Source organism: Lissotriton vulgaris, chromosome 2_1 (genome assembly GCF_964263255.1).
Source record: "Lissotriton vulgaris chromosome 2_1, aLisVul1.2, whole genome shotgun sequence".
Classification (NCBI taxonomy): Eukaryota; Metazoa; Chordata; class Amphibia; order Caudata; family Salamandridae; genus Lissotriton; species Lissotriton vulgaris.
In genome coordinates, this window is record NC_141687.1 from 360213464 (window position 1) to 360241265 (window position 27802).

Consider the following 27802-nt stretch of genomic DNA (forward strand, 5'->3'; position numbering starts at 1 on the left):
GGAGCCGGGGGTTCCGAAAGTGCCAGGGGAGAACAGGGGGAACTCTGTTACCAGAAAGACCACCCACAGAGACCTTAATCAGCAAGGGGAAATGGTCCGAGATACCCCGGGGGAGATGACAAACTTCCCGTACCAAGGATAGGGTAGAAGCCAGCATAAAAAAATAGTCTATCCGAGAGAGGCTGCCATGTGCACCAGAGTGGAAGGTATATTGCGTCTGGGAGGGGTGCAGCGAGCGCCAAACATCCACCAGACCAAAAGTTTCAGCCATATCATGGAGCCACATCTGGGACTGCGGCAGAACTGTAGGGGGCAGTCGATCACATTCTCCAGACATCACAGAGTTAAAATCCCCAACCATGATCAGCAAACCATCGGGGAGACCAAGAAGAGTCTTGCCAAGATCGGCATATGTGGTTGCCTGCAGCCCTGGGGGGATATAGACAACCAGTAACACAATTGGCTTCCCCTCCCATCTCCCTGAGACAGCCGCATAACGTCCCCGATCATCTAGGACAACATCATCAATCTCAAGGGCCAGGGAGGATTTAACCATTATACCCACTCCCCGGGAGCCGGAGGTGAAACCAGCGTGGGCGGCCAATCGGTAGCCCCGACGGTCAAGAGCTTTACAGGCATTACCGATCAAGTGGGTTTCTTGAAGGAACACGACATCAGGAGCTTGGCGTCTTATAAATTGTAACACAATGCCACGTTTAATCCTGTCTCCCAAACCATTGACGTTCCAGGAAAAAACCCTCATCTCACCCCCCCCATCCCAGGAAGAACGATCCAACCCAACCCCCTCCCGTAACCATAGATCAAGAATGCTTGCAATCAGTAATATACCATGAAAAGAAAGAAACAACAAAAAACACATAACACAACCCCACCAACCACCCCCCAACCAAGAACCCGTTACAACGCCCCCCACCCTGCACCCCTGCTGACTAAAGAGCCACCCCAAACTGCAGTGTGCCTGTCGCCCCATCTGATCTACACAAAGAAACCCCCGAGGAGGAAGGGAGTAACCACCCGTACCCGCACCACCACGGGCACAATCATAAAGCATACAATATATCTACTCTGTAAAGTTCACAGTCTCAAGCGAACCTCTGGGGCCCCAAGTTAAACCTGGGCCGTCGCACTACCTTCCGCGCCGCCGGGGTCTTCGCTCTCGGCGTCATCCTTGGGCAAAGAGTCTAACCAGTCACTAGCACGATCAGGCTGATCGAAAAAATAGGCACGTTCTCTGAATTCAATCCGCAGGCGAGCAGGAAACAGCATTGCGTATTTCAGTCCCAGATCCCTCAGGCGACGCTTTACTCAAAGAAAACCAGAACGCTGCTGTTGCACTTGGGGAGTGAAATCAGGATAAATCGAGACAGAGTTATTATCGTACTGCAACGGGCTGTGTTTACGAGCGTCCTGAAGGATGGCGTCTCTGTCCCGAAAGTGAAACAGTCTAGCAATGATAGGCTTCGGGGGGCCCCCCGGCTTCACCTGACCACCTGGGAAGCGATAGGCACGCTCGACCGCAAAAAACTTGCTGAGGCCTGCGGGAGCGAGTTTAGCGACAATGAGTTCCTCGACCAGTAGATCGATCGAGGCAGCACCATTGTCTTCCGGCACTCCGACCAAGCGTATGTTGTTCCGCCGGGCTCTATTATCGTAGTCCTCCATGCGTGTGAGCAAAAGGTCGTGTGAGGAACGCAAGTTCCCTATCTCAGACTGCGCCTCCGCCATATCTGTCACCAAACTCGATGCCTTTAAGTCCAACGCCTTGACCCTTTCGTTCGTCTTGGCCAGATCAGCACGAATAAGAGTAACATCCACCGCCACCGTGTCTATCTTGGACACTATGGCCTCGTATTGTTGATTCATGTCGGCTTTGAGGCCTGCAATGGCGGCCAAAAGGTCCTGAAGGGACACTTCTGAGGAAGACAACATGTCCGTTCTCGGGTCCTCCAAGCCACGACTGGCAGTGCCGGGGAAACCTCTCGGTTGGGTATAGCGCTCGATCATGTTGGACTGGATCGACCCCCCACGAGTATTGGTCTTCCTGCGCTTCTCCGCATCGGGTTTCGTCGCCATGATGGATTCAGCACCGGCCAGGGACACCCGGGTGCCGCCGAATGGTGACGATCCTTGAACCCCAAAAGTCTAGATTCGCAAGAAAATGTCGCGGGCCACCTAGCCGGCACCGAGAGAGAAAGCGTTCTCAGCGGGAGCAGCAGAGCAGGATGAAGTTGCAGGTCCCAAGGAGTCTGAGACGAGAGGGCTGGAAACCGAAAGTGAAAGTGGCACACCACCGGTGGAGCAGATGCCAGGCAGCCGTTGTTGTTGCATTACAGGTCGGCCATACTAGGCAGCAGAGACCCCGGTCACGTCGGGGGTTAGGCCAGAAAGTTGAAATTGATGTAGAAATGGTCCCCAAGGTCCGATTTCGACCATAAGAGGATCGACGGTATCAGTGAGAGTAGCACTTCGAAAGCCCGTCGAAGCGACCAGGATAATTGCAGGATAAATCAAGCAGGGCGGCGCAGGTCTCAGGAGCTCTCTGCTCACGCGACCATCTTGGATGCCCGCGTAGCTCCTCCTGATCTTTGTTATTTTAAATTCCATTCCAAAACAGGCCAAATTTAAGAGGCAATCAGGCCTCCTTTTGTTCGAGCATCCTGGCTGTGTGTGACCTGGAGCTGCACATCTAGATGTAAATGCTCTGAAGGGAAGACAAAGGCACACAGCTACTTATTACTTCACAAGTACTTATGAGAAGCCTGGTTTTGACTTTGTTCAATCCTTGTATATAAGAGATGTGCATTAAGTGTAAGAATGTCCGAGTGTTGGTCTACCCCAGTATTTACACAAATATCAATTTAAGCTTCACTATTTAATTTCTTTTATAGCGCTACTCATCCCAATGCAGGGTGCCAGAGTGCTTTATATCACAGGTGCCCAATGTACATTGACAATTAATCATATAAGTAGTAAATCAATGTACAGGATATGTTACATAGGATAGCGAGGGTTACAAGGTGTAAGAGTCACATATTCTTCATAGCTCAATGGACTATATTAGAAGGATTACCATTTATGAACTGCCAATAACAAACAAATCTCTGTGTTAAAGCAGTAACCAACTTACCTATGTACAATAAATAAAAAATCTGTTGTCTGCATGTTACATGATTTGCTTAGCAGGAGACACATTAACCCACTATGCTACTTTGATTAAAAACTGGAATTAGACAAAACATAGATCTCTCCAGCAAATGTGTTAATTTCCAGAGTATCATATCATTTTTATTATTCCCTGAGATTTAATGGGCATGCAAAGATCTCTGGAGGAGGTGCCCAAGACCCATAGAAATTTCAACTTTGCAACCAATTTAGCAGAACAAAGTTGCTGCCATATTTTTCTTTGTTGCCAGCTTATGTGTCTCTGCTCTGGTACAGGATCGCACCACTCTCTCTGTTGCCTTATTTTTAAAAATAATTGCTGCTACCATTTTAACTGCCTCTGAAATTTTAAAGTTTGTGTTAAATTGTTTTTATTCACGAAGGAGCTGTGTTCAATGCTCTGTGTGGGGGGACACATGGGAACTGTGCAATAGAAAGGGCTCACACAGTGTAGCCGCCGGGTCAGAGTTCTAGCGGCTGGACCTGACACACAGCTGACGTGTTAAATATGCCAGATGGCGCAACCGCGCCGCTGGCGTGCTGAAGGCGCGCCTAAGACAAAACCCGTCCGCGCCCAGGGGCCAGAACCCCTGGATCTGGGCCCCCAGAAAGGCTACGCTACTCCAGGTCATTCTTGAAGCATTTAAACAGAACCCCAGGCCTTAAGTGTACTCATAACATGTCCTTGGAGGAACTCCAGGATAGGTGCTCATATTGTGGCATCAGTCTCACCCAGCAAGATCCTCCCTCACTTTTAGCAGAGTCCTCCTTCAAACTATTTCTACTCAATTGCAGATCCCCGCCTAAGCACACAACCAAGATTCACATGTTGTTAAAGGGCTCTCGACCGGAGGTTCTGTTCCTTACAGAAACCTGGCTCACCACCAGCTCAGAGCCAGACATCGTCCAATCTCTGCCTTCTGGATATCTAATCCAGAGGAAAGACAGATCAACTAGGGTGGCCGGAGGTATCGCCATTATTTAGAAAGTCCATCTGACATGTTGACTATTAGGGAGCCTGATATTAGATTGTGAGAATGTCAATTTCTCAGTTGAATTCACACCTTCACTGTCATTTTCAGGTATACTGATTTATCGACTGCCTGGGTCAATGGGCCAATTTGGTAAAGCTCTACTGGAAACGGTTATGACTCCGGCTAGCTCCTCGTCGAATTTCACTCTCCTAGGAGATCTTCAACTTCATTTTCATGACCCTCTGGCATTCACGGCAATCGAACTAGCACAAGACCTGATGGCATGCTAACTTCATCAGTAGTAGTAACTGAGCTTATAAAGCGCCTGGTTACGCTAGCCAGTGTATCCCCGCGCTGTACCGCTGAGGAACCCATCCTGGCCTGTTCCTGTGAAGCGCCCACTCCTGGGCACCCCAAGGTGAAGCTAGGCATCCTCAGTGATTAGGGCCGGTGTGGAGATTAAGCAAGCTATTGCCCAGAGTTGCATAGTGGGACCCATAATTAGAGTAGGCACCGTGGTTTGAATTATCGGGTCCGCGGACATTGAGCCCAAGACCCTGCAACGACAGGAATTGAACCCTGGGTCTGCCGCTCTAACCAGTGAGCCACACTTCTCCACAGAAGGTCTCCCAAGCAACCCATATTAAAGGTCACCTTCTTGATCCAATTGTTTCTAATCTGGCGTAACTAAAAGGGTAAGCCCCCATTCCCATGCCATGGTCAGATCATTTTTTAATTCCATTGGTATGGACCCCCTCAAACCCGGTCCTGCACACCCAGTCCACTCGAATATCAATGGTCCTTGGTTGTGATGACACTTTCTGTGATGCCACTTCCTGTGATACCACGTGCGATGTCACATGCCATGATTTTACTTGCATCCTGCCTAACATGGGTAAGTTCTTTTTTTAAGGACTTGTGCCCTGTTTACAGCTGACTGGCGTTCCCAGAAACGAAAATATTGTGTATCATGAATATTGTGGTCTTCCCTTGATGGGGAACTTAAATTACAAAAATGGAACTTTTGTTATCCAGGTGCTTATACAGCAATTGTGGAGAACATGAGGACCAGAGGATAGGACTTTGTTTCATTCAAATAATCGCAGGGAAAGGGCAGGCTGTCCTCTCCACTTAGCACACTCCTTGCGCCCTTTTTTGTTTGAAAATTGTAGGTTACTGCAGTAATTGTTTCAAAGTAGAATGACTTACTAACCCCATATAAAGACATTTGTGGCAAAGAGTTTGGTGGTCTGAACTCATGGTAATCGTGACTGGGATTATTGATAGACATGATTGTCGTGTGTATAATGGTTTTTGTATAATGTTTAGTCATTTGCTGCTTTCTTTCTCTCTCTCGCTCCAGATTCATTATTGGGCTTCCTTTGCACAGCAGCGTGGCATCCAGGTGGAGTGCAGTCAGGGCCACATTTTTGCCCGGGGTACGCAGAGACTTATACCTCAAGGTGAGAACCTAACAGTAGTTTGAGTGTTGGGGTGCAGGTGAAAGGCGATGTGGGACCAGTGTTACATTCTGGGTAGCATATGTTAGCTCCGCATTCTGTAATTTCTACTTGTATTGAACACAGAACATACAAGTACTCCTAAGGTCATGATATGAAACAATGTTACGCACATGCACTGAGGTGAGCGGAAATTGCAGAGACTGAGTTATTTTTCATAAATTACCTAAGAATTTCCTTAGAGAAGGATTTTACTACTCCTGGCCATTTAGAATTTCTGGCCATAGGCGTATAGCCTATTTGAACTATACGTGCTCTACTTTTGTATGTTTTGTTATGCATGTTTATGCATCATTTGTCCAGAAGGCCTCCCTTCCGAAATAAACTGCTATATCTCCCCCTTTCTGCACACTTTGGTCCCATCTTTTCCTGGTCTTTTCCCACTTTTTTTTGCATCACTACTTCTCTTTATTTATGTCATTTAACACCTCTTTTCTTCATCCTGTCTTCTTTCCTGCTCTTAAAGCCTATCCCTCATTTATCCTTTCTTTAACTCTGCTCTCTTTTAATTCACCTTTCCCACTGCTGATCTTCACTCCAATGTTTCATTTTGTTTGTTTGCGACCTCTGTACCTTTTTTGTCCTTCTCCCTATTATGCTTGCAGCTGGAACAGTAATGCGACGCCTGATCTCTGAGTGGAGCGTTCCTCAGATGGTCAGCGACCTCAGCTTGGTGACTGTCCACCTGATGGCGTCCACTTGTGATGAAAATGCAGACCACCAGCTGGATCTCCTTGTGAAGAAAACGCATCTGCTCAGCCTTTCCTCCTTGACATACCAACGGCACAGCAACCGAACAGAGGAGGTGAGTCTCACCCATTGACCTTTGACCATATACATTTTTCCTCTCCCTCCTTTCTAGTGCAGGGTTCTCCAAAGTCGGTCTTGGAGGGCCAGTTCAATGCCACATTTTAAGATAAATACATTTGTCTAAATGGTGATTTGCAAAAAATCTGTTATGGATCTAGCCCTAGGACTGACTTTGTAGAACCCTGCTCTAGTGTAATTCTCATTTGAAAATTGATGCTGAAAAACTAAATATACCTACAGTAATACATTGTTGGTGTTTTTACATTACCAGAAGACCCGATATCTCCAGAGACATTTGTTCATTCATTTCAGTTAGCATTTTTGTAGTTTTAGTCTTGGTTCGCTTTACTGGAATTCATTGGGCTACAGTTCCTGATTAAAATAATTTGTAGAAAGGTAACTTAAAGCTCTCCAGTAACATGGCTTCACCTTGCAGTTCTTTTGAACAATGGCAAGAATTACAGACAGTGGATTATATCTAATCACATAGAGTGAACTGTTTGAGTTGTGTGCCCTACAACAATTAAGAGTCCATCAAAATCAGCAAGACTTTGACTGGGATGGCACTAAATATTATCTCAGATTGACGGGTTCCATCCTCTTTCACAAGAAAGAACAGATATGATATGGACCTCTGCTGGCTTTACACTGGCTCCCCGGAGTAGAGTCTTGCAGACTCTATGTTTAATTTGATGCTGGAACCCAGCTGCATTTACTCCCCAAGCTGAAAAGAGCATCAGAAAGTGTGAACCACTCCACACTGTAACTTACATACTTTGGTACTGTAAATGGCATCTGGAGTTACGTGCTCCTGTCACATCGAATCCATGGTAGAAATAGGTTATATGAATAATATCTTAAGCTCAAAAAACAAGTAATACCAATTCACTGTATTGTCTGATGTCTGAAACAACAACAACTGTTCTCGTAGTACAAGACAAAATGTTGGTGGCCTGCAAGAAATAAGTCACTTGACAGAGGAAGCAATACTGTGGCTGATTTCCTAGATCTGTACAACCCGCCTCCCCCACGGTTAGTGACATGCTCTTTTGTGTGCCGACCCACTCCTTCCTTGTCACTGTATTTGAAATCCATTCTTTTCTTACAGGAACTCTCAGCCATGGAAGGGGAGAATGCTTTCTACACTCACCGCCTTCACCTGGTTGATTTGCGGGCATCGTGGACTACGTTGAACCGCGACATTGCCTTTGGCCTCTATGATGGCTATAAGAAGGCGGCTGTGCTTAAGCGGAACCTCTCCACAGAAGCGTTGAAGGGACTGAAGATTGATGCCCTGCTCCAGACCAAGAAACTAAAGAGGGGCTCCATGCACGGATTCCCTCCTCCCAAAAAGATCATTACCCCTATCATCAGTGGCAAAACCGAGCGGACTTCTTCAGGAGGTAGGCCACCAGGAAACAAAATGCACTATGTTCTCCAACCCTGACACTTGGAAATTTTTGCATTTCAGATAAAATTCAGAGATAAGCTGGATACTTCAAACTGCAGATTCCTAACCTTTAAAATATCCCACTCCACTAGACTGGATCTGGTGATTTTTCTGGTAATTTGGTCCAAGCCAGCCATGCTGACTCTTACTCTGTCTGCACCATTAGAATACCTATTGCTAATGCTGATCTTGTTCCGTAAGGAACAATTAGCCTGATCAAGAGCAATGTCATGCTCCAAAATTATCTTTCTGACTCTGATTCTGATTTAGTACAGGAGGCACATATCGCCCCCCAGGACACTGATGGTACACTGTATATAGACTTGCAAAATGCCAGTGGGCTGCATACACCTCCTAAAACAGAGCATTGCTTGTCACATGAGGCTCTAACAGAAGAAAGTTCATTGTTTGCAGTAGAGCTTTAGAGGGCAGCTGAGGCAGTAGAGGAGAAGTTGACCACTATTGAGATGAAAATAAACCTTCTGACTAAGGTGTGATATTTAATAAAATACTTGTCTGTGGTGCATGTTGCTTCATAAATCTACTTGTCCTGTAACAAAATCTACTTGCCTCTTCGGTGCCATGTAGGGCAACAACAAATTAGTGCAGCAATCTCATTATATAAGAGCAATGATATAGCCTCTCTAATTATGCCAGGGCTCATACCATAGTAGTGTTTGAATGCTTGCAATCCCCTTATTTTGCCATGTTTCCGCAGACCTACATACTGGGGCTGAAGGTAGTGGTAAGTAATAATTCCAGGGTTAGAATCTCTTTTGAGTCTGTGCAAACCTACTAACTTGCTGTAACGCCCGGATTTTCGGACCAGATAGAATCAGCTCACCAAGACACCACAACCCGGCCGAAACGTAACCACCTCCCTCCTCAGGACTTACTTACCATGGTACCTGGGTACCTACCTGGGGATGGGGAATTAGCAATATACAAGCTTAGATCATCTAAAATACCACCAAATCCATAGGGATTACTAGAAACAATATTCTAGACCACACTACTCATAGTGAAGGGGCAGTTCTGATTACTTACCATTACACACTGACCACAATCAGTGCTCTCACAAGCCACAATCCTGTGGGTATACACACCGTCTTCTCTCGGTGCTCTCACTCTCTCACACAAGCCACAATCCTGTGGGTATACACACCGTCTTCTCTCGGTGCTCTCACTCTCTCTCACAAGCCACAATCCTGTGGGTATACACACCGTCTTCTCTCGGTGCTCTCACTAACGCCGCTACACAACGGCGATCACTGTCCTATTGATACCTTTAGCTCTCTCTCTCTATTGGGAAGTTTCACCCTATACTACTGGGAATATCTTACATATTATATAATAGATAGACAGTTCAATCCTCTCACACAAGAATGGCCATATTACGGTATGCAAAGGTTATTCTATGATTTAAGTGCTCCCTGCTCCCTTGCTCAGTTACCACTTACCCGGACGGGAAACGCATCTGTCCACATAACAGCATCTGACAAGAAGAAAGGTTCACTTAATCACATAAATAACAGTTACACAATGGTTCACTAAGAACTGGGGTCCCTTTATTACACAATAACAAATTATAACAACAATATAATACTGCAATATAACATATAGCCTGAAAAGGAAAGGAAAGAATTAGAATATGTGTACACTCTAATAAGAAAGGGTCGACGTCACCTTATGAGTACGAAGTCTGGACTCAGTTGTCCTCTGGGTTCCCTTCTCGTCTGTGCCTTGGCTCATCTTAGGATCACCCCTGTAGTCACGGATACACGTCTGCACCGCTATGCTCTGTCTCCTCTGCTCCCCTCCAAGTCACTGGAACCTCCCTCTTGTTCTCTGTTTCGTCTGTTTCACTCTCGTCGTTCTGCACTACTCCTCTCGACCACGGACTATCTTCACCGTCCGACTTCGATCTTATAAATCAGTTACTGCCGCTCTCGTATTTGTTTGCTCTACTAACTTCTTCACTCTGCTTGCTTTGATCTCAGTATCAAAGCTCACCAGCTGCTCCAACTAAAATAACTTCAATCTTTCTGAGAGATTATCAGCCTTCGGTCTTCTCAGACTTCAAAATGGGGACTGTCTGCTTCAAGTTGATTAACTACAATAATGCTAACGACTATCTGCCGTCTACTAACTGACTGAATGAACTCTCCTCCTCTGTGTACTTTCGCTAATATAGGACCTTGTTCATGCATGGAAATTTCCGGCCAGTAACCTGCCGCCCACCAAATTCTTGTACCACCCCGTGCCAAGGACACGTTCTCAGTCGGCCGGCCTGATGTTATGTCTTCAACACGAAGAACAATACAGTCTTTCGATAAGGGGCAGCCCGAGCCGGTTCTCTCCAAGCGAACAACACCTTATAACTAAAACATTACATTTGACCTAAAAACATCTCAAGCAGCCGAGGCAGAAAGAAAGATGGAGTCTCTCTCGTTCGAGGCCTACAAGGCCCGAAGTAAGCATAAAGATGAATAACTCTATCAGGAATATACTAGTAACCTTATAAAAGGACGGAATAATACTAATACTAAGGAATCTATCCCCTAACATAAGTTTATAGGCCCTAGAATAGAGAAAAGAGTAGGGAATTATACCAAACACCTTGTGAATAGGCCAGGTCTGAGGCTCTAGTCCCTCTATTAGAATGATAGTAGGCTAAAGTCACCTTCACTCAAAAAGGGGAACAAAAACCCGGTCAGAACACTTGCATGTTTTAAGGGTGTTCAGCAACTCTTCTCTAAAATTTTCCCATACTGAGAAATGTTGGAAATGTACTCCCAACAATGGCAGGCGTAAACCTTATTCCACACTTCGGAATAAAAGCAGTTGGAGGCTATGCAAGATGGTGCTAGCACCACTTACTAAAGATATAGGTTTCCTATATCCAGGGTCACTGCACTTATAATCTATGTCACACCTATAGCAGGCCTTATCAATCCTGAAGGCAGGGTGCTTGGTTCAAAGTTTGAGGGTGCCCCTGCATGAGCAGGACATGCCTACAGCCTACGGAGCCCATTCTCCCAGGTTGTAAGTGAAACAGGCATATACTATATAGAGGGGCACCATGTAATTACGCCTTGACCATCTCAAAATTGGCTAAAACTAATCCTATCATGTTTGGTATCAAGCATGTTGGAATCCTACTCCCACACCATTTTATGATTCCAAGAACTGGAAGAGCCCTCTGTTAGGCTCTCAGTGTTCCTGGTGCCAGCCATCTACACCTGGACAGCACAAAATGGTTGCTGCAGACCAGAGAGACGATTCTGCCCTCCTCCTGCTTAGCCGGGGAAGGCAGAACAAAAGGCATCCTATTACAGGGAGGTGTGACCACCTTCCAGACAGGATTTAGTGCATTGGGACCAGGTGGGTGCGCTTGCCAGCGCCACTGAGTCTGCATGAGGGGCACATTTGGTACCTCCTAGCATAGTCCAGTTCAAACCAGCTCTGGGAGCCGTTGGCTCCTGGTCTGGAGCGAAACTGGACAAAGGACATGGGAGTAACCCCTCCCCCCCCCTGTCCAGACCCTCCCCTAGGAGGGTCCCCATAATTGTCTCAACTTTTTCCTTAGGGTACTTAAGGGCTTACCTGTGGGTGGCTCCCTAGATTCACCATGGGACAAGATTCAGATCAGGCACCACTTCTTCTTCTACCACCGTCTGGGCACTTAGGACTTCGTTTATGCTAGACTTCGTCTCCCTTCCAGTCTTATGTATCATCTGTGTCTGTGCACTATACAGGAACCTTCCAAGGCCTGTGGTCATCAAGACACCTGAAGGAATCTCCCCTGAAGTGAAGGAGTTACTTCCCTGCATTCGCAGGCACCGCAACTAAGTTGACCGGTCGGCTGATCCTTAGCTCCTCCGGACGCCGAAGGCTTCTGCCACACAGGTGGTGGTTCTCCACCGCTCTCGAGGCCTGCCCTGCCTTCTCACCAAGTCTGAGGCCAGTATCCCTTGTGGGGACTGCAATTGCCAAAGCCCTGTTCACCGCATCAACTTGCAGTTGCAAAGGCTTGTTGGCTTTGGGTACCGAGTAACCCCCCACCTCAAGCATTTCCAGTGACCAAATTCGTCATCCACATTGCATCGTGTGCACTATGGCCTGCATCTTTTGATGAGCTGCTCGAGGTCCTCTTGCGACTCCAGTACCTCTTGCCTGTGGGTCCTGTTGAGGATCACCTTTGTTTCTTTTGGGCTCCCTTCATTGCTCTGGGCCAGCCCTGACTCACCTATCTGTGGTGAGTCCCCTGGACCTTGCTGGTCCCGACATTGCACCTCCTTCGACTTCTGCATTGGTTGCATTTGCCAATGCTTGTTGGTGCTCCGCCCCGGACACCGACCCCTCAGCACTCGACATCCAACGTGGGACAGCTCGTGCATGGCTCCTGGTCTTCCTCAGTGTCGTCTGGTCCTCACAGCTGCAGAGTTAAGGTCATCTTAATCTCTCGTGCAACGCCCGAATTCAGAGGGCATTCGTCTTCCAAGTCTCCTGGTCACTCCTAAGTGACATAGTCTCTGTCCCCTCTGCGTGCAGGCACTTCTCAAAAAGAATCCACCTTCCGATTCCACCAGACACTTGCTTCCTCTTCAGCACTTTTGTGAAATCACTTTGCTGAAGTCCTCCATTGGGTTTGACTGCTGTTTCGGACACCACTACATACCTATGCACCCGGCTTCCCTGGTATAGGTAACGTTGGTACTAGGGTATCCACGGGTGGGGTGGCTCTCCAACCTTCAGTCTTCCACTGGGTTGCTTCAGGGTCCACTGGGGAGGGTCCTTAATCTTTACAAATTCAACCGCGACTTATACGTTGAGTTGTACGGAGTCACTCACCCTGGGGGGTTTCTTGGGTCCCCAGCACTTCTACGTCCACTCGACATTGTCTTGATCTGAGTCGAGGTTCTTATACCACTTTCGTAGTATATGATTTGGTCCCCCACTGGAGTCCACTGTGTATTTTGTGCTATTTATTTGATTTATTTGCAAAGTACATTGCATTGTGCATATCTTTGGGTAGGAGATATTTGTATGTTACAGAGTAATATATAATAAATACATATTTTTATAAATACCTTGTGTGGTTCTTTTTCCCTTTTTCCCTTAATCTATACATATAAGATTGCATTCTGGTAAAACAAGCTGCTTTACATTCCTGGACTAAGCCTGAAGGCTGCTCTCCACAGCTACCACTTACAGAGCTTTCAAAGGACCTCTTAAATCATCATATACAACATAGGGTTGTCTGGACTGGTGCTAGGTGTCCACATAAGTGGACATCATATATCAGGCCAGCTTCTCACAGTCCTAATTTCTCTTTTTCTAATTATATTCCTCTTTGATTTCCTATACTAAGGTGGTATGGAGGGATATTAATCTTTGGTTTCCAATACGGTTGGTCATGTTATGGCAGTGTCATGGTGGTTTAAGCTTTGCCCGTTGATGACACCAGTTGTGGTATTCCTGTGGTAGCAGGCATTATTGGTCTTTGGCAGATTATGGAGTACAAGGTTACCTATTACGTAAGTTTCTCTACCATTTTTCCCTTGATAATAGGCTACATACGCAAGAGGTTAATTGCTTGTGATGTTTCTTCTGTTTAGTAAGCTTGCCCATATAAAATGCTTCTTTGAAAACAGTTCGGGATGCAGGTATTCATTATTATTTTTGAGCAGGCACTTTTCTTTTAATTTAGATGGTGCATGGATTGATTTTCAGTCATGTGAATTTTGACAAAGATTAGTATGCTCTATGAGGGCGTTCTGCCGCCTTTACTACCATGTGTGTCTTTGCCTGCGCATGTGGTTACAGTCCCTTGATAAGTATTTCTCTTTCCCCCCGCAACTCAATAATCTTTCCCCGGGGAGGTGGCGGTCCCCGGGGCAGTGTGGGGGGGATTGTGGCCCCCCCACACTTTTTTTTTACTGCCCCTGGGACCTGGCCCACCCGGGGGCTTCAATACAACTAAGCGCCGGAGCCTGTGCTTCGTTTAAAAAAAAAAAAATTCTAGGACAGATTTTCGCACCAAGCGCGAATTCGGCCGAATTCATTTTTTTTATAATGCTATTTTGGGGCCTGTGGGACCCTCTGAGTAGGCCTAGGGGGTCAGGGTGTTTCTACCCTGCTCCCTATTGGTATTTTTCACCTTTTGGTTTTCTGTTTTCTTGTACCTCGGTTACTGAGGCACAAGATGACTGCCAACACTTCCTGGTTTGGAGTGTTGACAGCCAATTAGAATAAAGCTCGTGGTCGGGAGAGTCCGCAAATCCACCGTGCCACTAAATATCAAAACTTTTATTTTTTAATTTTCTCAGCAACTACTGAACGGATTTACACCATTTAAAAAAAAGAGCGATTTCTGAACCAAGCACTACCTTTTTGCCAAGGACTCAAGAGGAATTAATCCCCCAATTTACAACGCACCAGGGGGCACATTTACACAGTGGTGCAATAAGGGCACGGGCCCTGACATACCAAGTGTTTAAATGCACCCCCTTGCACATTGTAAATTACGGAATTAAGTTCCCTTCAATCCTGAGGGTCCCTGGGGGCCAACTAGCCTACCAGGTACCTCTAGTAAGCACCAGAGAGCTGCCTTGCAGAGAGGTGGTCCAAGTCCACACTCCCTTTTTACACCACTCTGCAACGCAGCTCTGTGGCGCTTTCTGGAGGTAGCTGGTGGGCTAGTTGGCCCCCAGGGATCTTCAGGACTCAAGGGGGCTTAATCCACCAATTCACAACAAATCAGGGGGTGCCTTTGCACAATGGTGCAGGGAGGGGGCGCCTTTGCACAATGGTGCAGGGAGGGGGCGGGGCGTGATGTGACAAGTGTGCAAACGCGCCCTGTGGCGTGTTTTAAGTTGGGGAATTAAGTCCCCTTGAATCCTGAGGGTCCCTTGAGGCCAACTAGCCCACAAGGTACGTCCAGTAAGTGCCACAGAGCTGCGTTGCAGAGAGGTGTAAAAGGGGGCATGGCCTCAGACCACCCTCTGCAACGCAGCTCTGTGACGCTTACTAGAGGTACCTGGTGGGCTAGTTGGCTCCCAGGGACCCTCAGGATTCAAGGGGAATTAATTCCCCAAATTAAAACCCACCAGGGGGCCCGTTTGCACAGTGGTGAAGGGAGGGGGCGGAGCCTGATGGGACATGTGTGTACTTAAGCAATCACTCCACCAAAACCCAAGCATTTATAAATTCACCATGCACTCTCCTTGCAGCATTCTAATCATCCAGTCAGTACCCATGTATTCATGGAGTGACCCAGGCACTAACACATGCACTGCTACAACCCCCTGTGCACTACCCATGCAGACCTCTAACCACCTACACAGTAACAATTCACTCCTCCAATTACCCAGGTTGTACCCATGCACTCCTCCAATCACCCATCAAGCATCATGTACTTATCCAATCACTCCGCCAAAACCCAAGAAGTTATAAAATCACCATACACTGTCCTTGCAGCACTCTAATCATCCAGTCACTACCCATGTACTCATGCAATGACCCAGTCACTAACTCATTGCAAATACAGAGGAGATCATGCTCATTACAGGGGTACCCCAACGCATAGTGTTCCCTAGTGTATGTAGGTGTTTTCACTGTATTCTAAGTGTCTTTTAGCATAGCACTTGCTCCGGTCCTGGTTAGTCTAAGCTACCACCAGTACCCGTCACTAAAATAAAAAGTTGGGGGCACAGGAGGACTTTCTTCTCCTCTGTTGGTTCTTTCTGCACATCTCTTGCTTCTTCCTGCACTTTTCTTCATCTTTCTGGACTCCTGTTGCCTATTTTTGAGCCTTGCTTCTTGCTGCGCTTTTCTTTCTCTTTCTTCACATGTCCTAACTTTGTTGGCATAGTTAGAAATTAACCATTGAAATTCACAGAAAAAACCATAGGTTTCAGACATGTTATAGTTAGAAATTAGCATTTAAAAAAACATAGAAATTCACTGAAAAAACCATAGGTTTCAGGTACATTATAGTTAGTTGGACATTTCACTTCTACAAAACCATAGAAATTCCCCCATTCTAGTTAGTTCAGCTAACTATAACTCGCGCCCCCGCAATGCATTGCTGATGACGTCATATATTGCATCATTCATGACATGGACAGTGACATCACTGATGACATCACTGATTTTTATATATATATATATATATATATATATATATATATATATATATATATATATATATATATATATATATACACATATACATATAACATTTTACATTTATTTTAAGGATCAATATGTGTATATCAGTGCATGTCTGATCTATGGGTGGATTTTGGTTCTGTCGGGTATGCTTACGGTCAAATATTCCAATAACCTCTCGTTGAGATATACTTCATTTTTACCTATTGAACCAAGTGCGGTAGTAAGTGTTGGCTGTTGATGAGGTTTCATTTTCATGTGTTTTCTTTTAGGCTTATGGTAGTAACAGTCTCTCTGGATACTTTTGGGCAGTCAGCATTATCTTAATGACTAAGTCACCCGAGTGTAATAGCAAGCGGTGTTTGGTACGAGTGGCGGGGGAGGGTTGTGGGGGGCATAGAGGTCACGAAGGGAGGGGGGAATAATAATAATTAAAAAAACTTTTCTTCAGCCGGACGTGTCGCCCTCCTCTGCTCCTCTTCTTCAGGCACTGGCTTCCAGAATGCCCTGCGGCCAAGCCTGGATCTACTCTCATGTGAGAGCAGCTTCAAGATTGGCCTAAGCACCCTCCATTAGCACTGCAGGTCAGACTGGGAGTCTGTGCCTGCTCTCTTCAACCCCAGCAGTGCATCTTAGAGAGAGCTTCACTGCCCATGACGGTTTGGGTGGCCTGAGACAGCTGGCAAAACTGTCATGCGCAGGGAAGAGAGTGCACTACCACTCCGTTCAGTGCTGTAACCCCCCTCAGGGCAGAAAGGAGAAATAAAACTATTCACGTTTTATTTTGATTTCCCCACCGAATTGGGGGGAGGGGGGGCTGACTCTCCTCTGCCATAATGGAGAAGCCGCCGCTGCCAGGGTGTTTTATTGAGGGTTGATCCTTTTTTTTTTCTTCATTTTTCTGTTTCATAGGTATCATGAGCTAGTTTTTCACTTCTACTTTATATATACGAGTACATGGTGTATACACAGGTGTAAATTATCTGTGTTATTCATTTTTAGATATAGCTCTGCTATGTACAGTAAGGCAGAATAAGTATTATATTTTTGCAAGTTTTAATACGAGTGGCAGTTTGCTACTCTCTTCACTGTAAGTTTTATCTATAGATGTACGTCATACCTTGTAAGTACATGTCTATATATTACCTACTGGGGGTCAGCAGCAGGTAGTTATATTTAGGATGTCGTTTCAATAGAAAAAGCGTTTTTCATTTGCCAATAACGTTGGTGTTGTTTGACGATTCTTCATGAAATTTCCCATACTAATTTGGCAGTCAGTTCTGCTGCTGTGTTGCCAAGAAAAAGGGGAGGAGATCCCAAAACTTTTTCTCCTTGTTCATTTCCATAGAACTCATTAGACACAGCCCGAAACTGCTGAACGGAATTGCACCAAATTTTGCCCTTTTTGTTAAATGATGTGAATCCGTTCAGTAGTTTTAGAGCTATTTAAAGACATTTCCAGTTGTATATCTGGGGACGCGAGTATCCACGTCCCCTCTCGATCTCATGCCTGAGATTTGATTAGCTGCCAACACTTCAAACAAGGAAATGTTGGCAGCCATCTTGTGACTCAGTTTAACGAAGTCACAGGAAAACATTTAAAAAAGAAAAGGGGTCAGGGTAGAAAGACCCGCTAGGCCTCTTGGGGGGGGTGGTGGGGGAAGGGGGCCCCCCTGCAAGGGCTAGCTGATGCCCCGGGGACAGCCACATCCCCAGGCCTTATGATTTTATAAATGGAGGGCCTCTTGACCCCCTCACCCCCTCGAGACCACCACCTCCCCGGGGCTTAAGTTATAAATAATGCGGGGGAGCTGCGTGCCCTGGGGACCGCCACCTCCCCGGGCTTTTATCACAAATCATGTGGGATCAACTCCCTCTGCCACAGTCACCCCCCACCCGCCACTCCTCCCCCCGCAGCCATCACCTTTCCTGGGGCACATACAAAGAAAGGAGAGGGGCCATGCGGTCCCCCCTCTTGGAGTCCTAGATGGCCCTGGAAACAGTAGTGACGGCTACCGAAAAGGGGGTGGGGTGGCAGACATAAATAAATGGAGAAAAAAAAACGTACCCTAATAACGCCGTCCGCCGCCTCTCCACTGCCTCTCTGTAGCAGGAACCAGGAAGCAAACCACACAGCCTCCCAGAATCCCCTGATCAATCTCAACGCTGTCTTACAACAGCGTTTTGATTGGTCTGAGCGCTGTCGTTCAGTGTTCAGACAGGGGCTGGCAGGCTGTGCATGTGTTTGGTGGAGGACATGCAAAGTACGCATGACGGTTTAGCCGGCCAAACCTTCATACGCACTTGAGTGCTCACCACTCCTTCCACTGTTATGCGCGGAGCCCAGCCCCGCTCCACCGCTTCTACTGCAAGCTGAATACAAAAAAATAAATGATAACTTAATGTTTTTATCATTTTGTTTTCAGTTTTCAGTTGAAGCAGTGGGGCAATGCTCCTCCGCTTCAGCGGAGTAGCCGCTGCTACCTAGTGACCCACCTACCCCCAGGGCCGGCTCCTGCAATGTCCCAGAATCCCACCCCCGGGACATTGCTGTTTGCTAGGTGCTCCTGCCAAGCCATAGCAATGCTGCTCTGCTTTCAGCAAGCTAGAGCTTGTAAAATGCTCTCACTTGCTTTATGCAGAGCAGAATTACTTTTGGACAGAGTGAGTTTCATGTTAGCAGCTCACGCCATCCAAAAACAATGCCGGATCCCGCAAGAGGCGGGTTAGCCGGCAGGGACGCCAGGGGCCTTGCGACTCGCCCTGCGGCCGCCCAACAGATAAGAGTGGGTGCCCTAGAAGCCTGGCCTCTAAAAAAGAAAAGACTGGCCCCGGGGGATAGGGTCCCTGGCCCCGGGAGAGGGCTGGCACGGCCCCCTCCCATTTTTTTTTTAAAATCAAAAACTATTTTTAAAAGGGGGCAAGTCTCAGGGTATGGGGTCCCTGGGGAAGAAATCGGCCCGGGAGGGGGGGCCTCACGGCTCCGCTCCTCTTAGGATTGCTAAAATTGCAAAGGCCAGCAGAGGGGCCCTGGGTCCCAAAATAGCCCAGGGAAGAGGTGCCACGCAGCTCCCTTAAACATTAGAAATGTAAATTAGAAAAAAGACAGCAACTCGCCAGAGGCCCCACCCCCTTTCTCCACCATTCTGCCATCAGTAATGTCATCTGAGATGTCATTTGAGATGTTATGAGTGATGTCACTGACCATTTCATGAGTGATGTAATATCTGAGGTCATAAGCATTGCACTAGAACTGCTGAATTGCACTGGTTTTGTACGAGTGAAACCTGAGTCTAACTATAAGGTCCCCGTAACCATTGGTTTTTCAGTGAATATATGACTATCTGAGTTATAGTGCTGCTTGTTGACAGTTTACTTATATTGGTTATATATATACCACTGAAAAGAACATAGGTTTCAGGCCTTATATAGTTAGGAATTAGCATTTAAAAAGCCTTTAAAATTCACTCAAAAGCTATACTCTAGGGGTGTTAGAGTTAGCTGGACATTTCACTCATACAAAACCATTGAAATTGCTCCTATATAGTTAGTTGTACTAACTATATTTCGCGCACCCGCATTCCACTGCTGATGATGTCACATATTACATCATTCATGACATGGTCAGTGACATCACTGATGACATCTCAAATGACATCACTGATGACATCATCCACGTGACCCGGAGCCAATCTACTGGACAAACAGGTGAGTTTTAAGTTTTCCCCTAAATCTGGACTCAGATGATTCCAGGCGGAGTTCCAACGGGAGCCTATTCCAGCTTCTTGCTGCCTGAAACCGAAAGGACCTACCCCCCCATGCATGTCTTTTTTACTTTGGGAATTTCAGTAGCCCCGCGCCAGAGGATCTCAAGGTTCGGGCTGGCTCGTAGCGAGTAATGAGGTCCTGTAACGGTTTCGGTGCCTTGCCGCCTATAATGCGATGGCACGTACACAGAGCCTTAAACTCTATTCTACTCCTCACGGATGCCAATGAAGTGCATGCAGCGCTGCCTTCGAGGCAGATCTTCTGGGTAGCCTCAGGACCAAGCGGGGCGCGGCGTTTTGTAACACCTGGAGGCGGTCCAAGCTCTTTCCCGAGGCACCCAAGTAAAGCAGATTGCCATAGTCCCATGGTCCTTCGAGCCTCCGTAGGTAGGAGCTCGAGAACCTTCCGCAGGCCTTTCAGGACGCCGAAGCATACCCCCACCACCCGACTAGTCTGGGGCGCAAATGTGAATTCCGCATCGAGCCATACACCCAGATTTTTGGCTTCCTGACATGGTGTAGGGGCCGTCCCCAGACAAGGTGGCCACCATGCCGATGACCACACCGACAGGCCCCCCCCACCACAAGCACTTCCGTCTTGCTACCATTCAGCCTCAGGCAGTTGGTCGACATCCAGGATGCCAGATCCTGCATGCATGCTTTGAACCTGTCAGCAGCAAGATCGGGCGTATGTGATAGGGAGATGACCAGTTGCGTGTCATCGGCGTATGACACTATACGCAGCCCATGGCCCTCAACTATGGCTGCCACTGGGGAGACATATAGATTAAATAAAGTTGGGCTCAGGGACGAGCCTGAGCCCTATATATATATATATATATATATATATATATACACACACACACACACACACACACACACACAGATATGTGTGTGTATATATTTAATATATATAATATGTATATATATATATATATATATATATATATATATATATATATATATCCATACTGTTTGGCGAAAGTCATGCCGGCGCCTTCTCAGTTTGTGGCGGGCCTCGACGGGGTATCGCCACACCCCTTTAAATCCAAGCAATTTACCGTCTTTACTTCACAGACAGAGAGTCGAGGCCCAGATAGCTTTTCAAGTGTTTTTATTCCGCAACACTAACACTCTACGCGTTTCGCACGAGTCGTGAGAAAGCGGCAGAAGCTGCGAAACGCGTAGAGTGTTAGTGTTGCGGAATAAAAACACTTGAAAAGCTATCTGGGCCTCGACTCTCTGTCTGTGAAGTAAAGACGGTAAATTGCTTGGATATATATATATATATATATATATATATATATATATATGCGCCACATGTGTCGAATTACAATGCACTGTATTTATATATATATATTCCTCACTGAAAGTGTAAACAGACTGAGCCACGACTGAGGAGAAATCTGTACTTCAAGAACTCTTCCATGTCTGTGAACAATGTCATGACAACATCACCATGACAACCAAAACGAGTTGAAACTTGTCAGGCAATTATGTTACATGTAGTCCTGTATATATACTGTGAGTAAAAATCTTGCAGATGTAGTGAACAAGGCGGGAGCAAGCCGCTGAAACGCGTCCAAGCAGCAACTGAGAAAATAAACTTTCTTTGGATTATGATTCACGGAGTCAGCGCCTTTCTTAATTGAGAGTTTGGACTGGTTTTCAATATATATATATATCCCACTTGCGGGTTCCATACAGGACTTGATTGTGTGCTTTCCGCACCACACTTCCCATAATACACAGTCTCATTTGAGCCTCCCATTGGTGGGTGTGTCATATGGAAAATGGAGCAGTGGGTTAGCGGTTGCGCACACCGCTTCCGTTAAAGCCCCTGAAGAGAAGCATATGGAGCTTCGAAACGCGTCTGGCAGATCCATTACGGAGCGGCATCTACAAGCGGATCCCCGTCCTCACCTACACATAAATCAAGCTGCTGCTTGTGCGCTACTCAAAGGTGGACAACCTTGGAGCGACTATATATATATATATATATATATATATATATATATATATATATATATATATATCAAAAACACAGGTTGCACCATTGAGGGTGTTGCACCTGAAAGGGTAAACGCTCACACTCCACCGGCAGCAGCAGTGTCAGTCAGCCCTCAGATTCTCAAAACGTGACTGCCAAACGCGTTTCAAGCAATGTGTTGCTCTTGATCACTGGCTCTACTCAACCAAGCGGGGACAGTGGATAATTGCGGAAACAAACTTTATTGAAATTGAAGTCCCGCCCACTTGGGCATCAGCAAAACATGGCCTCATGGTCGTTGTAGTCTGTGCTTATTGTTGCTCAGACTTTGTTCCATTCATGCCTGATTGGGTGCCGCAAACTCTGGTTGGGTAGTTGACACAATATCTTACCTCAGTGGGCTGGAAAAACCAAGAGTTGCTTTTACTTCTGCCAGTACATTCCAGCATTCAGGCCCCCTTCACTCCTGTCAGCGCTCGTTATGCCTGAGCACTGTGGGTCCGCCTGAACAGCAGCGCGACATTCTCCCGACCGGACTAGCCGTATAACATCAAAAACACACAGGTTGCCCCACACCTGACTGCTGGAATGTATTGGCAGAAGTAAAATCAACTCTTTGTTTTTCCAGCTCACTGGAACAAACGCGGTCTGAAAATTACGACGCACTCCTCTGTTGGTGCTAGCGTTGGGGCTCGACCAAGTCCCCCTAATTAATGGCACATCCACTTTTGAAAAAAGTCGCTGCACTCCAGTCTCCAGTAGAAATTCCACAATTGTTTATTTAACGTAGCAAACACCTACGCATTTCAAATATTCCGAGTCTTGCACACGGTTAGTGAGTCCTATGTCAGGTTCATCTTTAAATACACATTGCCCATCCTGTCTATTATGGGGCATTCTGGAAATTGTGGTTTTGGTTACATTTCAACTTTAACAATTACATATAAACTTCATAAAAGGCCACAATATGGGCACCGACTTTGTGTGACATGTATTACATTTACATAGCTCAAATATTATTCACTCTTCTGCAAAATGAATATTGACATAAATGTATCTTTTTATTTCTATTTCTCAGTTACAGGCTGAGTGCCGCTTATTGACAGTTTAATTATATTGTTAATTTTTGGAGCCATAGATTTAATACAGCTATGGATCCTATCTCTGATGGCTAAGTGCCCCATTCTTACTCTTCTTTCAAATTGTGTCTGTGAAAACTGTCCTAGATGTAATTATTTGTCCTTGACTGGTATATGTTTAATTATTGATTCAACCGATTTTTAACCTACTTGATGGGATTTGCAGGATCCTGTTGGTTGTGGTGTATATTCTAGGTATTGCACGGATTCTCATGGGATACTTGACACTTTGTAAAGGAGTAATCTCTTACCCAGCATCTGTCACTATTATTATTATTTTTATACTTATTTTTTATGTTCTATATACGTAAGGGTCCCCTATTTTTCTGTTTGATTTGTCTTTGACTAATCTATCACTACATTATCAATTAGTATGGAGTTTGTCATTTTTGTATCCGTGGGACCATAGTTCTAAGTAATCTGTCAGAGACATTTAGCCGCAGATTCCTTACCTTAGAATATCCCCCAGGTGTCAGACTGGATCCCCAAAAAATTTTCCGCAGTGATACCTCTGCATGCCAGGGGGGGGCCCGGCTACGTCCTGACATCATCCCTACAGAAGTGACGTCAGTGGAGCCATAAATGTCTCCCTCTGCCTGCTGACGTCCGGTTTCTCTTTTCCGTGTCCCAACGCAGTTCCGGGAGTAGCGGTTCCTCTGGCCTGTTTTGGTATCAGTCCTTTTCGACGTCTTTTCGCGTCTGGAACAGTGTGCCGATCCTCGCGACGCCGACCTCCGTCTCCAGCGGAAGGATCCAAACGGCGCAGTTCTTCCTTCCATGCTGAGGTTCCTGTTCGGGGCAGATACAGGAGTCGTTCCCGTGGATGTCACTTGCCTGCCTCTGGTAAGCACCAGAAGAAGTCACGGAGGTCGGCGACCTCACACAAGCGTGACGTCGGGGGCCCGCTGCTCCCGGTCTTCACTGGACATGGGCCTCAGGAGTCGGCCACCGCCTACCCACCGTTTCATGGTGCTGTAGCGACACGGACCCAGATGGAGGTTTATTCCAGGGCTCTGCAGACCATCTTTGGTTCCCCCCCTCTCTTTAGTGTGCCTTCGGGCCCCACAGTGGGGATAGGGACTCAGGTTGGTGGTTCGCCGGCGGGTTCACCACTAGTTTGTCAAGAAATGATCAGTTAAAAAAATCAGGAATTTCTGTTCCAAAATTTCATTAATTGTTGCGGTGGACCAATAAAAAACAAAGGTCAACAGGTTTTGGCAGCCCTATAAAAGATGTATCTAGCAAGAGGCTAAACAGTCCTCTGCCTGAAAAAGGATTTAGAATTTTCCTCAACCATAGGAGTTGTTTCCCAATACGTTTCACGGGGTTCTAGAAAGATATATATAATTTAAACTCAAATGAGGTCAACCGTCCAATAATTGATGCCATTAATACACAAGGGCAATTATATTGTATACGTCTATGTTAAGAAAGAACGGGTCAAAAAATGACCTCGTTATAGTGGTATCAAAGAAAGAGGGATACTATATCTCCACCTTACACCGCGTCCTATCTGATGTTCCCTATTTTTTACCTTTTGAGAAATCCGTCCACAATGTGAAGAATCGTCTGGTCACACTCCGCAATAGGAAGACGAAAAACCATCCTCACTGCGTTCTTAAATACTCATTGGTGATAATGCACACCTGGTGCTACCCTGAACGTCATCAACGTGCGTATAAAGCCCATACGTCGACGTTTGTGGTGTTATACGCTGATCCACGCATTACACACGCCTTGCGCATTCGGGCCGAGTCCTATCTGGAATTTGTAAATAGAGAATATGGAAGAAATAATTACAACTTTCAATAATGATATTGAAAGGTATGGATCATTGTTTAAACACAATTCATGTCGGAGATAGAATGAACAAGACCTACAATGATACTACTATATAATATAAATGTGCCTCATTTTTATTTATGCCATTTTATATCTATATATTTATATGTGTACAAAAGGACTCGTTACCGTTTATTGGGAATATCAACAATGTAATATTATTAAATTCCCCTATGTGTTGCCAATGATGGGATCGAAGATTGTGCAGTGGGTGCCAGACAGTACAAGACCCTATTGCTCAATCCGCAGTGATCCATCGGTGGCAAGAAGCCAAAGACAGTGGTGCTCACTCATTCTCTTATATATGATTTCCATGCAAGAGGAACATCCGTTATTGTAAATCTGCCAATTTTTCAGTATTGCATGATATATTGGTAGAGATCTAGTTTGCCGATTTCAGGGACTAATCCTCTAATTACACCCTACAGTGTTGGATAAATATCCCTTATGTTCTATTCACACTTTACTATAAATGATAATTCTTCAACCAATTAGTCTCATCCAATCTTCTTTGGAATTCAGGCCTGTTCTAACTGTGTCTAGGATGGAGATGTACCACTGTTCTCGGTTCTTTCATTTGACAGTGAGGTTCCCTCCTCTTTTGTTTCCTTTGATTTTTGCAATAATGAACCATTTGACATCAGTGCATGCATGACCTGCCTTTTTAAAATGGTCCACTGGTGGGTCATTATCCTTGCTATTTTTTTATTTCAGATTTCTGCTCTTACAGGCGGACTCTCAGTTCTCGTGCTGTTTCGTCCACGTATCCTAAGTCACATGTGCATAGGAGCAGATAAACAATATTACTACTTCTGCAATTATTGAGGTCCTTCGCTGAGAGAATATCTTTGTTATTTGTAATGTTTTTCCCCACTGCACACTGATCACAAATCATGCAGCTACCACACTTATAGTTGCCTACAGCCCTAGTCCCTGTGCGTTGTTCTGATTCTGAAATGTCTCTATAGGTATGTACCAATTCCTTTGTTAAATTATTATTGCGTTTAAATGCTAAAAGTGGCTGATCTAGAGTATTCTGTTAATTGTCGTTATGAATACTCCAGTTGGAATTAATTATGTTTTTTATTTTTATTACTAATGCCTGAAAACTGGCTCACAAACACTATTTTTTGGATTTCGTTCTTCTCTTGTCGCTTTTTTTGTATCTGTAAACATGCTATCGCGATCGTAGAAACTGGTGCGTTTAAAAGAATGATTTATTAATTTCTTTGGTTGGCCTCTGTCTTTTAGTTTTGTTTAAAGATTCTCTGAGTGCTTATAAAAGTCTTCCACTGAAGAACAGATCCTTTGGAGCCAAAGGAACTGCCCAAAGGGGATATGGTCTTTTTGGGCTCTAGGGTGGTAACTGGTGTAATGCAATAATGTATTCTTATCAGTAGGTTTCGTGAAGAGTTCTACTACTAAGCTGCCACGGCATTCTTGATGCTGAGATCTAAAAAACTCAAAAATGGCTAACATATAACCATCTTTTACTGAATGCACTCAAAATAGAATTTCTCCTGATTACAACCCGCAAACAAGAGACCCCAAAGCAAAACTGGATCAAAGATATCTCCTCACTCAACTGCTCCCCGCACGTGGTGGACTCCGCTTGCTCTTTAGGTGTCACTCTGGACAAATTTCTAAACCTGCAAGGCACATCAGGGCTACTACTAAGAGTGCGAACCATTACCTCAACACTCTCAGGAAAATCAAACCTTTCCTACCTCCTGAGGACGTCCATCAGCAGTCCAATCACTTGTTATCAAGCGAGTTGAATATGGTTTGGTAACCCTAGTAGGGCTTCCTAAAGCAAGGTTAGCGCCACCAAGAGCTACTCTGAACGCCTCTGCCAGACTAATCACATGCTCCAGAAAGCATTATCATATTACACCTGACCAAATTCAACTTAACTGCCTTCTGATTTAAGCAAGGATTCGCTTCAAGATTGCTTGTCTGACACATAAAGCTATTCATCGCAATAGTCCTGTTTACCTGGCAAAGAAACTCGAGCTCTCTGGTTACAGTCGAAACTTAAGAAGCTTGAATACCCTACTCCTGAAACCACCCAAATTCAATAAAAAAACAACCTATAATCGCACCTTCTCAGGGCTGGCGCCAAGAATCTAGAATGCCCTTCCAACGGATATCAGAACCAACCCCTCAAATGCTTCTTTTAAGAAACAAGTCAAATGGTTACTTTTGGAAGAACTTCAACAGCAACAGCCTCTATGTTTTTGTGATAATCACGTCCCTCGAGTGCTCGACAATCTTTTTTACTTTGTGTATTGAAATCTATGCCAGACAATCTTACTTTCTAATATGGTTTAAATTTGCAGTTGATTTGAAATGTACTGCATCGTTCTTGGTGTGTGGTGCTCTGCTTAAACTGCACAGCCTATTCTAGTAGGGCCTTCACCTGGTCCTTCTTATGCTACCTTTGTTGTATTGTAATTTTACTGTCTCCCCATGGCAACGCTAATTGTCCTCTCTGTGCAACCCTCTGACACCCGTTCTGGGTCTTGTTCGCTCTTTATAAAACCTTTCAAATAAATAAATCTATAAATATGTACCATTTAGACACATTTTTGAAAAATGGTACAGTTTCATTGAGGATATGTTTTTCCTCAATTTGACCCAAATAGAGGCATTCCAGACTAGGGACACAAGTGGCCCAGATGCTGGTCCCTTTGCGTTGAAGGTATAGACTATCTTTGAAAAAGAACATATTGTGTTTCAGAACTAATCTTGTGCATTCAATTATAAAATCTGCATTTGCCCCTCTGCATTCTGCAGGCTCCAGGATGTTCTTGATGACAGCTATAGTGTTATCTTGGGGTATATTCGTATAAAGGGCCTCGATATCAAGGGTTACCAGTAATTGTGATTGATTGTTAAAACTGGAACCCTCAATGATACCGATCATATGTGCTGAATCTTTTATATATGATT

General features: G+C 45.5%; 1 protein-coding gene across 1 annotated transcript in view; it reads left to right on the forward strand.

The window, feature by feature from the left end:
• BLTP2 (bridge-like lipid transfer protein family member 2) overlaps nucleotides 1–27802 on the forward strand; it is a 604102-nt gene that overhangs the window by 318280 nt on the left and 258020 nt on the right. Inside the window, exons 22-24 of the mRNA XM_086955158.1 lie at nucleotides 5521–5620; nucleotides 6283–6482; nucleotides 7596–7890. Of these exons, the coding sequence (XP_086811284.1) occupies nucleotides 5521–5620; nucleotides 6283–6482; nucleotides 7596–7890 (595 nt within the window). The remainder of the gene's footprint in view (nucleotides 1–5520; nucleotides 5621–6282; nucleotides 6483–7595; nucleotides 7891–27802) is intronic.